The following is a 15842-nucleotide window of genomic DNA, read 5'->3' as shown; positions in this document are numbered from 1 at the left end:
TGTAAGAGCTCTCATCAGTTCAATTTTTTATAAAACACATAGTATACTGTAAGTAATGCCCTTGAAGGTCTGTTTGAAATATTTCGTATACAAGAAAAAGAACTTTTTTATTTATAATTTTATTCAAGTGTCTTTTTTTAAATTATTGCCCCTTGATATATAAAATATGTGCAACTCAGTGGACATTGAAACTCTGTTCTGTTATTTTTATTTGCAGGAACTCAAAAGTAAAGAAACAGAACCAAAGAACCAAAGAACATTCATTTTAAATTAATACAATATTGAACTCAAAAGTCAATCTAGTTGTCTTTCTTAATTATAGATATAATGTGGTATTAGTGCCAATGAAACAACTCTCCATCCAGGTCATAATTTGTAAAAGTAAACCATAACAGGTCAAAATATGGTTTTCAAAACAGAGCTCACATGAAACAGCAAGCCATTAAGGGCCACAAAAGGGGCTCCATACACTAGCACCTGTAATAGCTAGCAGTGTAGACAATTACATATCAATGTGTATGGTGATATAGCAATAGAAATATCACATCCATCAGAGGGAAATAGAATTTAGACAATAGAAATATCACATACATCAGAGGGAAATAGAATATAGACAATAGAAATATCTCAGACATCAGAGGAAAATAGAATATAGACAATAGAAATATCACAGACATCAGATTAGAATAGATTATCAACAATAGAAATGATGTATGTCACAGAGACAAACATATGAAAATAGAATATAGACAATAAAAATTTGGTATGTCATAGAGATGAAAATAGAATATAGACAATAGAATTAGGGTATGTCAAAGAGGCAAACATAGAATGGGATGTGTCAAAGAGACAAAACTATGAAAATAGAATATAGACAATAGAAATGGGATATGTCAAAGAGACAAACATATGAAAATAGAACATAGACAAAAGAAATGGGGTATGTCAAAGAGCCAAAAATGTGAAAATAGAAGAGACAACAACTTAATAAAAAAAAGTTTTACTAGATATACAAAACAAATTATGGAGCACCGACTGTGATAATTATTTTTCTGCAAAAAAGGAATGCTAATTTATACAGTTGTTTTTTATATTTGTTAGAGCTTTTGATTTTGCCATGTATTTTCTGTGGGGTCAAGTATTTGGGGTTATTTACTTTTCAAAACAACAAATCGTCATATTGAAGTATTTACACTCAAAATGAGTTCCTGACAGAAAATAAAGATGATGAAGAAGAAAAACATCAAAAACATTACCATAAAAAACAAACCAAACAAAAATACATATACATGAAAAAATAAATGCATTTGAAAAATTAAAAAAAAAAACATAAAAAAACATATATTTAGGACCAATATAAAAACATATGAAAACATATGTTTGGGCCGAACATATGAAAACATATGTTTAGGCCAAACATATGAAAACATATGTTTAGGTCTGGGATAAAAACATATGAAAAACATATGTTTATAAAAAACATATGAAAAACATATGTTTTTCATATGTTTACATGTATGAAAAACATATGTTTTTCATATGATTTTATAAACATATGTTTTTCATATGTTTAACATATGTTTTTCATATGATCAAAAACATATGTTTTCATGTCGGGCCTAAACATATGTTTACATATGTTTTCAAACATATGAAAAACATATGTTAAACATATGAAAACATATGTCGCAATTTTTCCTATGTACAGGTAATTTGAAGTCGTTAAATGCTCCATTGCTATTAACTTTTGGCATATCATGATGAAAGTTGTACTTTGTTGAATAAATTATATATTGCTTTCAGTTTTTGGTTTTCATGTACTTAGATAAATTATAGCGCTTCAAATTTGGCACCCGTCGTTTACAAACTAGAATTAACTGTGGTCCGCATCTCCAGCAGAGTTGTTCCTGCTACAAATTTATGACAACGCACCTCCTCTTGTTCCTTTTGGTGTTTGCGATTACCGCGGTTTTTAATTTTTAACTTGATTTGTTTTGTTAAATAATTGATTGGTTGACATACCGTTCTTTGTTATAAGATATACATTAGAAACATTACATTGCTCTTAATCATATCACTATATTAGCACAACAAAGAATGCCAAAGTTTAATGTAAAAAGTAAAATCACAAAAACGTGAACTCCGGAGAAAATTCAAAAAGGATATATCCTATTCGAATGGCAAAATCAAAAGCCCAAACTCATCAAACGAATGGATACCAACTGTCATATTCCTGACTTGGTTCAGATATTTTCTTACGTAAAAATAGTTAATTACACCTGTTTTATGGCTAGCTTAACCTCTTACTAGTATGACAGTCGCGTAAAATGCCTTCTTATTGACACCGATATGTGAACAAAACAAACAGACATAATAGGTATAAAATGTTAATAATACGGGAACAGTAGTCAACATTGATTTTCTTTTTTCTTTTTATCTAAATTACAAAGGTTTGCTGATTATATAACGTACTGATATACTCACCATCATTCAATTGAGTTTCATACCCACTGGTATCACTTTGATGCACTGTAAATTTATAAAAATAGTCATTAATTAAATGAAATGAATTGCTAGAAAAAGATCTTGTTAGATTATCTGTACCAGCAGTTCACCACTCGGTTGTTTAGATATGTCATATATAAGACTTAATATATATATATATATATTGGTGGCCTTTGTTGGTGGTCGGGTTGTTGTCGCTTTGACACATTCCCCATTTCAATTCTCAATTTTACTTCAAATGTTAACTTTTTTGCTTTTCACTTAAGATGATTCCAATATTTGTTAACAGCATATCTTGCCCTCTTTCGTGTATTTTGTGGTCATTAAACATTATATATACGAATACGATGATCTTATGTCGCTCGTATTTTCGACACAGCAAATGACTATTACTATAGATTTAAAATATATGTCATCTCCTGAGATGATGATAAAGTTGTATTGCGATTCCTTCCTAATTCCAAATTTGCAAAGAAAATTCTTCTCCGAACTGCTAGAAATAATAACTAGGATTGATGTTTGTTTCTTTCGTTGATGAATCAATTTCAGGTACATCTCATATTTAAAAAGCAATAAAACACACACGATAGGTACCATAAATAAGTTAATTTCACATTTTTTATAGTTATTTATGAAAAAATGTAAAGCATAGTTTTCTTACATCAATTTTAAAGAACTTGTAATGATTAAAAGAATAATATACCTTGACAACTACCTGTCCAAAGAGTATGAGGTTCAGAATCGGTCGTGACTGGACTACAAGTGTCCGATACATTAAAACTGTCGTTAGGATTCCTAACTGGTATATCAATTGCTAGTGGTTTCCGCATTTTGTTTTTCAATTTCTTTTCAATTTTAATTTCGTTAGTGGCACTAGTTTTCGTATATTTTGGTAATTCATCAACGTCAGTCAATTGCTGCTCTGAAGTTTGACGATATGTGTTGTTATAATTTGAATTTGAATCCCTTGACTTGTTATATTCGTCCAATTTGTTATTACCTGCGGCAATTATTATATTTTGCGCATGAAAGCCTGAATCGTTGGGAATTGACATGACATCGGCATGTTGCCTGCTTTGAAATGAGTACAGTAGATATTGAGGACGAGCGTCACCTGCCGGATTATCGGTTAAAATTCTACCTTCTTTCTTTCTTATTATTACATTGTCATCTTGATTTGTCACTTTAACCAAAGGTTCAATTTGTATACGATCTGTGTTGTCAGGTTGCCCTCTTCCTACTATATTAAAAAAATACTTTAACATTAAGAAAAAGTCTAGACCAACTTATTGTTTTTACTTCTGTGAGACTGTTATAGTGTATTGCTTGTACATTTTATCTCTTTAATCTTATATGTTAATACTGTGAATAATTTTTTTATCAATATCTTATTGATTCTATCAATCTATTTAAATCGAATTAAAAAAAATAGAAATATAAAACACCCCGTCTTCGTTAACTCTGTGATAAAAATAGTCTAAAACAAAATTCAGTTCATGACATTGGGTAAGGAAATGTTTTTTGAATGATTTATGAGTTAATGATTTTGGAACTTTTCTTCTAATAGTTGTCAAAGAACTCATTTATTCAACGTAAACTTCTTGTTTGTTTACAAAATATAATTACTGTTCTGTAACTATTCAATGTAGAGAGATATACTAGTGCCATGAAACTTCTATTTGACTTACCATGTGTCCAACAGATCCCCGTTAGAATAAATCCTGATCTTTTGAAGCAAATCGCTATAGTTACCATAGACAATAGTATAGTCAATACGCCAAGAGCAATCATACTGCAAACAAGGTCAATATAATTAATAGTTATGAAAGGAAAGCCCTTAATCAAATGGCAAAATCAAATAATAAAACAAATCAAACGAACGGAAAACAACTGTCATATTCCGGACTTGGTACAGGCATTTTCAAATGAAGAAAATTGTGTATTTTACCTGGTTTTATAGAGCCATGGCGTCAGTAAAATTTACAAATTGATGACTTCAACTTCACCATTTAAAACTTTTGATTTAAAAATGAAATCGTCACAATTAGATATCAAAATAGACGGACAGACAGAACAAATCATTTATAGACTACATATTTCGATACATATTTATACATGTTATAAAAGACATCTTTTTGTTATTGTTGAAATCCTTGCTTTAATTGTCATAGACTATGTGTAAAGTAAATTGTAAAATTGTATACTTACAAAATTACCAAAAGATTGTCATTTTCCTCGGGTCTATTTGGATTATGAACGGCTGTAATGATGAATATATATGTATGTGAATGACACAAATGATACAAGTTTAGTGAAATAAAAACAGTTTCATTATAAATAAAATGTTTTAAAGCAGTTATAATTATGAATGATAATTTACCATTAATATTTTCTAATGAAAGTGTAATGAATCGAATTGTAATTCGTTGCAACTAAAAACAGAAAATACAATGCATAATCATCCTAAGTTGTATTGTTGAAATAATTGAAAATGGTTAAGTATATACGTTAAAAGCATGTCAGTAATCATGACATATATATTAGAACAGCCACATGTATATACATGAAGAAACAAACATTCATATATGAATGTATACCTGAATTCAAAATGATTAAACTGTACATACGTGCAGGTGATGGTAAAGATATGTAAGTTTTAACTATACTAGTGTTCTGTGTAGAAGGATTGGCAATGTGATTACTGAAATGAATGCAACGAGATTATATTTCAAACCTGACTTAGTCAAACCGGATATACCTGGTACAATGTGAAGATAAAACTAGAAATTTCTGCCACAAAGCAATATTGGTTAACGTTTTCGAAGAATGTTTACCAATAAAGTAATATTTTTGCGACTTAGGCTTGTGGACGACCAACAAAAGATTGGTCGCTCGCATGCTCACTAATTAATGCATACTCGACATTCGTAAATCAAGTGTTATAGTTAAAACACATACGAAAGACTACACAGTTTTGCAACTGTATGCTCTCAAGAACATGCTTTATAAAGTTAAGGAGATATGGTTGCAAAGGAAACAACGGTTCACCAAAGTTCAAATGAAATATATGTAAGCAATAAAAGGCAAAACCTGCTTGAATTTATATCTGTCAAGTAGAAACCTATTTAAATCACAGGATGATATTGCATGCCCATTGATAAAGAAAAATCCACAATGTTTGAATTATAAAATTCTAGTTAACATACCTTTGTAAATGTCGACAAGGACCACAACCGTTGTCATTCTTATATGTACCATTTGGACAGGGAATGCATTCTAAATTTGAAGAAGATTTTTTTATTATAAATCCATCAAAAAGCTTAAACACGTATACAACATTTACATATTTAATGTTTTTTGTGTTTATTTTAATGGATTTTACTACAACTAAATCCACAATTCATTAAGACAAAATATCTCGAATAAGCTTTGGCATATTCCCTAGACACAGTTGTTTTTTTATGCTTTAAAATTATGTGTTACAATTTTATGAACAGAACAGAAAATGGTTAGGTATTTTTCAAGTTTGAAACATAGCATAATAATAATGGTACAAACCATAGCTTTTCAACATTCGATACAATTAGGAATTTGAAAATATCAAACTAAATACAAACTTTGAAGAGCAGAAATAATCAGAATTAACTCATAAATATAGCCAAACACGGACAAATTACTCTACATATATATAATGAAAATAATACTTTATTAATTTCGTGCGTCTGAAGCCCTTTTCTATATTTATCTTCATCTAAGCAAGAGATGTGTACAATGAATACACTTAGACATCTATATTATCAAAATTGACTTACACATATAAAAAAAAACCAAATACAACATTGATTTTACATGATTAGGAGGTATGTAATAATGATGTTCGCTGCTCTGTTTAAAGCAAACCAAGTGTTTTTTTTCTATAAATTTGTTGTATAAAAATATTGCAACTGAAAATAACAAAACAAAAAAGAATTATCAGTGTCATTGTTTTGGAGATATGAGTTATTGAAGATTGGCGATAAATGAATATTTTTAGACTTTTCATACATTAAACAATGACACAATGTTCTTTCAAACAATAATAAGGATGTTATTGGATTTAAGAAAAAAAAATTTAACTAAATGTTTTTCGAATTATAAAAGGAAAAGAAAAGCTTAACGGCAAAAAATTTATGGCCCTACATGGCTAAAATAAGAGGCGTCCGAATAGCAGATTAGGCGAACATCTTTAACTGAAATTTCATAAAGTATAGCAAATTAGATAGTTCAAATGATGATATACTAATATGACTACATTCAACAAAGGTTTAGATTTATACAAAGCTACTTTGTGTCATGTTCTTACATTTTGACGCATTTCTTTGGATATCAAATTATCTAGATATTTGTACATCCTAAATCAATTTAACACACCTCATAATTAAAACAAAGTCAATTCTTAAATGTAACTATGATAAGCAGTCGTACTGCTTAAAATTTACCAGACAAACCAAGTTTAACGTTTAGTATTCAACTCATTAAATACCTCCGGCTACGTTTAACGTTGTTCCAGGTGGGCAGCCATCTATTTTCTCGTTACATAAGCAGGGATCTCCGAAGAAGCATGATGTTGTATTGCACTTGCAGCCGTGAAGACTGTCACAAAAACCTTTAACATCATCGTTAACAATTCGTTTGTATGTTATATCTGTAAAGAAATAAAACTTAAATATGTGATTCTGTTCCTCATGTATTGTTTTCGTGCATTGAAATGTATTTAGTCAGCAGAATTATCTATATCCCAGACTAAGAACATGTAAGATCTACAATTTACCTTTCCACCACGTTCTGGTCATAGGAGCTTTCTAACTGACTTTTAAAATCTAATTTATATTATAAATGTACACTTTTTACAGAAAATGCTTGTTTGGCGGTCATGCCGACATTTATTAAGTTCGATACTACACTCAATCAATTGGTGCTATACTTTGTGAAAGGGTTGATAATAGGAAGTTTAAGAAATGGACGAGAAATAGCCACAGATAAAATACAACGGAAACGAAGATATTAAGATCAATTAGAAATAAGAAGATTTTTCTCTCACAAGGCTTTAAAGTAAAAAATTAGATAAAAATAAACTTCCTGATATACACTGAAGACCAATCGTTGCTCAAATAAAATGCTGGTAGATTAAACGCAACACTTCACAATACGCAGTTTCTTTCATGTATAACTATAACGTCCTCTATGCTACCAGAGACAAACATGCTGGTTAATGTGTTTTCCCATCTGATATGATATACATGTTGCGCCATATTATCAGGTTAGTACATGATATTTGTCATACCAGATGTATTATCGGTCTAAAAGCCAAAGGCTTGAGGATTGGTATTGACCGAAGGCTGATAATAAATATGACAAACGACATTTTATGATCTTTTTATCATATGTACCAACTCAGGAAGACATTACCGTTTAATATAGCAATCCTTCAAGTGGTTCTGAAGTAAAAATTCAAAAAGAAGTAAAAAGTTTACGGTAAACGGACGCCAAAAGTAACACATCCGATATGAAATATTTCTATCATAAGACTGAACAGAGGAGAAAAAAACAGTATAATATTTTATACATTGACGAAAAAACCAACATAACATATAATTGGGCGGAAAAAAGCAAACAAGAAAATATGTTAATAACTGTGAATTATGCATTTATCGTATCATTTGTTTAGCATTTTGTACACTATATCCTCTTGTTTCAAAATATTGGTTTTGTATCTGATTTTGTTACGCTTTTCACTGACTAAGTACTATTTAGGTGTGTTTACCGGACATTGCCGAGTAACACCAGAATGCCATGCAATAACGTTACGAAAAGACATACGATAATAACCGGAAGCAGTTGATAATTTTCATGTCAAGGTTGATTAGGAGTTTCTTTACCATAACAGCTCATATAGCAATGAAAACAGATACGTAAGTTAGTTCATGAAGTCTGATACCATGCAATTCATATCAAAATACACAACTACTACAAGGTATTCTTAAAAAGTGTAATGCTGACAAAATAATACAACTTTACTTTTGATTATACCTTGCGCTAGACAATCAGTTTTTGGTTTGAAACATGCAGTCGCACTCGTATCACCGTTCACTGGGGATGATATAAGATCTGGTTGGACCATTGGTTCTACACAAGGACTACATATATCACGAGTAGAGTTCATTGTACATGGCTGTATTTCATGGTCTATAAAATAAGGAAAAACATAAATGGATCATCTTAATATATATCGTTTAATTTAAACTGTCTTCATTTGTTACCTTTTCTGTTCTTATTTACCCAAGGTCGGAAAAAAAGAGAGTTCCTTACGTCGTAACTACAATCCCCTTCCTTTTCATGAATGTGACCTACCGAATTAGACTATTTACCGGATTTGTTATCACATAAGCAACACGACGGGTGCCGAATGTGGAGCAGGATCTGCTTACCCTTCCGGAGCACCTGATATCACCCCTAGTTTTTTGCTGGGGTTCGTGTTTTTTATTCTTTAGTTTTCTATGTTGTGTCGGTGTGCTGTTGTTTGTTTGTCTTTTTCATTTTTAGCCATGGCGTTGTCAGTTTGTTTTAGATTTATGAGTTTGACTGTCCCTTTGGTATCTTTCGTCCCTCTTTTACAAACCCTTCTAAATTGTTCGTTAACAATTTTTGAAATAAATACAAAACTCAGGTTATAATTTTATCAGCCAAGCTGAACTTTGGTGGATAAGACTATTATTTAGATTCTTTTTAGTAATAACTCTTTAGAATAGTCGGCTTTGAGCGTTCCTTGTAAAGGTAAATTCAGAAAACTGCTGGAACGCATACTAATTAGAACATGTTGTTTTCATTCGTTACACATGCTACTTACTTGGCTCACAATCATAATAAGGATAACAATATCTGTTAATCGTTTTGTAATATATATGCTGCATTGAATAAACCTTTAAAGAAAAGAAAAAAAGACGTTTAAACATTACTGGCTGTTATCAAATTCAAGTCATCCCATTCCATATTAAGGCAAGTAGAAATATGAAAACATGCGTTGTATATGATTGATTTGTAAAATTGTGAATTAACAATATTGTCTTGTTTTAACGTTTATATCGTAATTGTTCCAGTTAATTCATTGGTTTTCCTTGAATAAATCAAATGAACGTAAAATTGCTACAATAAAAGTATATAACATCTGTATGTCTATTTGTCTAGAAAAACAATTTGTGAGTTTACTTTTGGATTAAGAATCTCAGATCGTTTGACAAAAAAGTGATTGCTACAATTGTTTTACATACTTACAATTTTGATTAAAGATTATGTTTAGGGTATTTCACAACTTAAACATCCCGCTATTGTTTTATTGTTCTATTATAATTTTTGTAAAATGGTCTTTCATAATTGTTAATGCCTAGATGTCCTTTTGTATTTATTTTATACATAATGACGTGGTTCCTTGTTTTCGTAAAGACATACATAAAAAGCATAGATAAGCCGTAAGACTGAAAGGAAAATTTCTAATTTACATTCTGCAGAGAATATGCATGAAGATCTATATACTTTATTATTTTCATGCTTCAAACATATCTCTACATGTGTGACGTTTACACTCTGATGTTAATGCGCGATTCTACGTAACAGTCAATGTTAACCTTGCCATTCAGTCCCAGTACTTTAAATCTTTCAATCCTTTGGGTTGGGATAATTATACATAATTAAATTCAAAGATAAGGGAGCAATGAATGACGTAGTCAAATTTGATATATGCCTTTTTGTGATTCTTTGTTAGATATGTGTTTGTTATCATTTGAGATTAAGATACTTGTGGTACGTGTTCATCCTGTCATTATTGTTTACGCCATTCTCGTATTTTTGTCTTTTCGTTTGCTAATGAGCTTTGTCTATATGTCTTTTGAGTTAACTTCAATACATATAGCGTGGCTCTGTAATTATATATCCCGTTAGTGTACTATTGTAAAACTTGTTTTTCATTTTTGCTATGTGCTTTGTATATGTCTTTATATGTTACTTTTATACTTAAAGACGTGGCTTTGAACTTATACATCCTGTAATTGTGTTATTTTACTATGATAAAGGAGATGGTCCAGTAAGACCCCTTTTTGGCCCCAAAATATAGCAGTTTTACAAATTTAATTTATTAAATTGTAAACTTTTAGTTATTTATTGGACAGTAGAATGCTTCTTCTACATAAATATGGGCTGTTTTTGACAATACAATGCACATATATCGGGTACTAGCACCATAAAGTCATGCTAAATTACTAAAATCTTCACAATTCTATTATTTTAGTTAAATTTTAGACGGTTTTCGTGTAAAACGGAAGTGGCCGCATCCGTGTTTATCCTTAATATTGAAATGTAAGTTATATTTTATGATAATACATAACATATATAAAGGTTAAATATGAACATGATGAACACGGATGCGGCCACTTTCATTTTTGACAAAAACCATCTGAAAAGTGACATTTGTCGGCGTATTCGGTAGATTTTTCATATTTGAGCTTGAATCGGATCGTTGTTAATGACGAAATCATTTAAAATCTTTCACATAAACTACTTGATTAAAATGAAATAGCGACTTGAGTGTTTAAAAAGTGGTCAAAATCTTTCGTCAGATGAACCTGAATTTTGAGGCCAAAATCGGTCCTTACCGGACCTACTCCTTTGTGTATTATTGTCTTTAATTTTTGTTAATATGTTTATCATATCTGACATTTTGTGCTTCCTTGTTACATATTTGTTTGTGTTTTAGTGATTAAGATTATAACACTATGTTGCCTGCTGTATGTTGGTCATTTTAACCTATTATATAGTTAAATTCATAAATGTATTAAGAGAAAACAAAATAAATCCGGATTACACACTAAAACTGAGGAAAACGTATGGAATATAAGAGGACACAAAAAAAAACACAACATTATTATGTAACATATACAGAACCGAACTATGATATAACATAGGCCAAAACTGAACTTCATTATGTATAATATGTACGCTTAGACAAGTTATGTTAACCTGATAATGTAAAATATGGAATCTTTCTTCAAAATGACTTAAACCGTTTATACAAGTCCATCAACGCTTTAATATTATGATTGTTTTTGGTTTTTCAATGTCAAACAACGAGCTCTCTGAGCATTACGCATGAGTTTAGGCTTCGATGTGAATATGTTATATAAAAAATCATTGAATAAACGAATTTTAAAAGGGAGATCCTGCTATTATATCTGAGTCCAAGTTACAGCATCGTTTTTAGTTTCTATAGTATCTGTCACGTCGTTCTAAATAATCATAAGTTAAAAGAACTACACCACGTGCACAGTAATGAATTTTGCAGAAAGTTGAGAACCTTATTCGACTGTCATACTAGTGAGAGGTCTAGCTTACTCTAAAACAAGGTATAATCCACTAGTGTCTACATAGGAATATGCATGTACCAAGTATATATTACAGTTGTTGTCCATTTGTTTGATGTGATTTTGTTGTTGTAAAGTCAGTCAGTACTCTTATTTACAATCTATTTTACAAAAGACGGGCGAAAGATATGAAAGAGTTATTCAAATTCAATAGTCTAAAGAACAACTGAATACGTCATGGCTAAAAAAGATAGAGACCCAACGACAAACACGGTACACAAAACACAACGAAAATAACCAAAACTGAGCAACAGAACCAAACCAACAACTGTGGAATTACAGGTGCTCAGGAAGGGTAAGCTAGTTCCTCGTACACCATAAAACTACTTCGGTAGCTATAGTTTACTGTCAGTAGATTTTTGTTTTAGATCACACGACATTTATGATATCATAATTGGATTGTTATTTGCTCTTTGGTCGGGTTGTTGTCTCTTTGACATATTCCTATTTCCATTTTCCATTGTATTTATAAAGACAAGACACACATGAAATAATTGTTAGTTGCAAACCCAAGCAATTGACTTTAGCAGCAAATTTGGTTCAATTTTCCACAGATAATCTCAAAATCGGTTCGGACAAATTCTTGTCTGGGAACATCATAATCTATTTCATCAAATTGCGTGTGGTGTTTTTATATCTTAACTTGTTCGATTTACTCGTGTATGTAACAAGATATTTGACATTAAAGAAGGAATTCTTTGATTTGCTGAAAAAATTATAGCATCATCGTTTTGATATGAAAAGCTTGTCAAAACATTTTCTTTACTTTTAATGGACCTGCATAGGTTGCACTTTGAAAGTAAAACTGTTTCACAAGCAACACCTCTGTTTGGGAGATATGTAATATTTATAGTTATTTTAAATTTGATATATTGCGTACGGTTTCCAGATCGGATCTCTATGTTTCATCTCATAGAGAAGTAACCTGGGAATGTAACCAATATAAAAACATTGAAGCAGTGATAATGGAGTTTTCAGAAAGACCCAAAACAGAGTTAAGGGTTATACAGAGTTTTATTAGTTTTGGGCATATACACGTTGAAAAAACTTTCGATAACAACGAGGAAATGTAAACTACACCAAAAGTTAATTCTTCCTTTCAAATATTTTTCTTTTATTCGTAATCGTTTTTTTATCTATCAACAAGTTGTCAAGTCATAAGTTTTAGAGGTTTATAGAGGGTTACGTATGGACATTATTTTTCAACGTAATTAATGCTCTTCATCTTCGTAATTTGGCCTTTTCACCGTTTGTTATTCGAGGCTCGCTATCGAGACACTTGTCAATAATGCACACGTCTTGTGCATATACTATTAAGCCTGGCTATTATGATGATTATATAATTATATAGAAAACAGATCAACATAAACATGATAAAGAAATTTGTAGACTGCAAGTTTGTTACTAAAAAAAACATGTTCGCATATTATTCAATAAAAAATACATTGATTACACAGGATTTCAATATTATGTACAGAAAATTATGCCAAGATAAAATATTTCACATACGGACCATCATTAAATAAAAGCATCACAGCAGTAGTATGCCGCTGTTCACGAGTCATAAACCGATTTAGCGAACCAAATCAGGGATCTTAACTAAAAACGATAGAAACACACCAACTATAAGATTAAATCAACTGAACAGCACAAAAACTGAACTGAAAAAATAACAAACGCCAACATATATTGTACATAGAAACAGGCTTTTTGACACAACTACCATATCAAACGGTTTAATATATTCATATATATATATATTTACGTTGTTTTCCGATGATGCTCAGCATTAATTAAAACATATGTTATTTAAATAATCAACCGTTTGTTCAAGATATATGTTTTATTAATACTCACGTGGTATGTGGCCAGGACAACAACAAGAACACCAATCATGATTAGAACGGCCTACAAAATAACGAGATAATGCAGACGTCTGTAGACGCAATAGATACAGTAACAAAGAAAAACCCCACCAAAACACTCTAATTACATACAGACTCACACACCAAAGAAATATATTATATTGTTGCATTAGACTCTTTTATGATCAAATAAAAATAAAGGCAACAGTAGTATACCGCTGTTTGAAACTCATTAATCGATAGAAAAAAACAAACAAATCTGGGTTACAAACTTAAACTGGGGAAACGCATTTAATAAATATACAAAATAATTGTTTTAAAACCGAACCTTAACTGTTTTCATCTTAAGTTGTGTTTATTTTAGATATACATATATATGGAAACATGAGTACTAGCTACTGACGAGAAATATATTTAAGAAGTGAACATATGCTGTATCAGGTAAATATTGTTAAGAGTACATTGTGTTAAAAATATTCCCTAAATAAAATCAAATTCATTAATTAGTAAAAACTTTGGAAATGTTCTATTTCCGTAATGTCAGTATACACATTTGTCATTCCTTTTCCATTGATAATTCAAATTAGTACACATGTATTATTTACATTTATAGACGCTATCGAATTAATTATCGACAAGACCACTAAATACTGTCAATGGTCACACAAACAGATAACATAAAATTAAACATAAATATAGATAGGTTGCAGTCACGTACAATTGGATTTTTGTAGGTTTGTTTCACTTCATGTTATAGGTTAAAAAAAATAGTCAATATTAATTTACAACTGTATACGACAAAAGTAAAATAAAAAAAATACCAAACTCCGAGCACATTTCAAAATGGCATGTTTTTAATCGAATGGTAAAATCGGCAGCTGATATGAATTGATAACTACTGTCAAAATCCAGAATTGGTACAGATTTTGTAGGTCGAATTTAAGAATTTAGCAAATGTATCTTAATGACTGAAAGTGTAAGTTACAACAAAGATGCAGTTTTGAATCGACTTGTATTTACATTTCTAAATGTAGAAAATGTTGGATTAAAACTGGTTTTATAGAGATCTAAACCTCTAACACGTTTGACACTCATATATTTCCATTATAGAGAAAATAATGTTTGAGAAAAACAGGTAGAGCAGAAAATATTGTCCTATCACCTATAATAATAGAAGATCGGTTCCATTAATAAAAACTTTCCATTTAGACTCATATGATGAATAACATCTCGGTGATTACTTCACCCAATTATGTTATGCCTGGAACAGATTTACAGTATAATTTTATAATTTTTAGTGGAGTTCAAGTTGTTTCTTAATTATTATTTATAACTGTTGATGTAAATGTCCTTTGGTTTTGTGAGTCTTTGTTTACTCCTTGGTTTTGTTATTGCCTTTACATGCATATACAAAATTGTGCACTTGTTTCATAAATCCGTTGGTCCAACTTTAAAATACTTCATTATTAATATTTATGCAGTTCTTAGTAATTGTGATTGACGAAAATGAAACCCATGGTATTTATTCATATCAGAGAAAAAAATGTTAGACATTGAGATATTAAGCATATAAAACTAATCGCCATTAAATTGGTATATTTACAGATTTCGCAGCTATAAAACTACACCTACCTCTTATTACAGATGCATTTGGACAATTATTTCCGCAACTTCGCCTACATGTAATACGGATATTGATACCATAAATGGGAAAATTTGTATTTACTTCGAGGAACTATTTAAAAAAAATCACCTAATTGAGTCACTTCTGTATTTACACATCATTATTATTGTTTGGTTAAAGTTGTTTTTATATTTTTCTATAACTGCAATTACGTGACAACCGTTTTGAATAAATATTATGAGTCGAAGGGCAAGGTACGATAAGTCCTGTGTTTGCCCCCCCCCCTATTTTCTCATTTTATCAAATTCTGTTTTGGAAAGCTATTTCTTATGTTAAAATATTCCCTGAGGTTTGAGGTTTCTTTGGATGAACTTCAAAACCACTTATGTTAGCAACTGC

The 15842-nt window shown here is 30.5% G+C and overlaps 1 protein-coding gene across 4 annotated transcripts in view; it reads right to left on the bottom strand.

Moving 5' to 3' along the window:
* The window catches only part of LOC139500658 (uncharacterized), a 29548-nt gene extending 14020 nt beyond the window's left edge, over positions 1 to 15528 (bottom strand). For all 4 annotated transcript variants that reach the window (XM_071289425.1, XM_071289423.1, XM_071289424.1 and 1 more), the window contains exons 1-11: positions 15452 to 15528; positions 13812 to 13862; positions 9392 to 9464; positions 8575 to 8730; positions 7028 to 7189; positions 5712 to 5781; positions 5133 to 5206; positions 4714 to 4765; positions 4194 to 4297; positions 3209 to 3745; positions 2485 to 2529 (exon numbers count right to left, since the gene is read on the bottom strand). In XM_071289425.1, the coding sequence (XP_071145526.1) occupies positions 2485 to 2529; positions 3209 to 3745; positions 4194 to 4297; positions 4714 to 4765; positions 5133 to 5206; positions 5712 to 5781; positions 7028 to 7189; positions 8575 to 8730; positions 9392 to 9464; positions 13812 to 13850 (1312 nt within the window). In that variant the 5' untranslated portion in view covers positions 13851 to 13862; positions 15452 to 15528. The remainder of the gene's footprint in view (positions 1 to 2484; positions 2530 to 3208; positions 3746 to 4193; positions 4298 to 4713; positions 4766 to 5132; positions 5207 to 5711; positions 5782 to 7027; positions 7190 to 8574; positions 8731 to 9391; positions 9465 to 13811; positions 13863 to 15451) is intronic.
* Between the last annotated feature and the right edge of the window lie 314 nt (positions 15529 to 15842).

Source organism: Mytilus edulis, chromosome 13 (assembly GCF_963676685.1).
Source record: "Mytilus edulis chromosome 13, xbMytEdul2.2, whole genome shotgun sequence".
Classification (NCBI taxonomy): domain Eukaryota; kingdom Metazoa; phylum Mollusca; class Bivalvia; order Mytilida; family Mytilidae; genus Mytilus; species Mytilus edulis.
The sequence above is the reverse complement of the archived record's forward strand: the minus strand, read 5'-3'. Positions and strand labels throughout refer to the sequence as shown.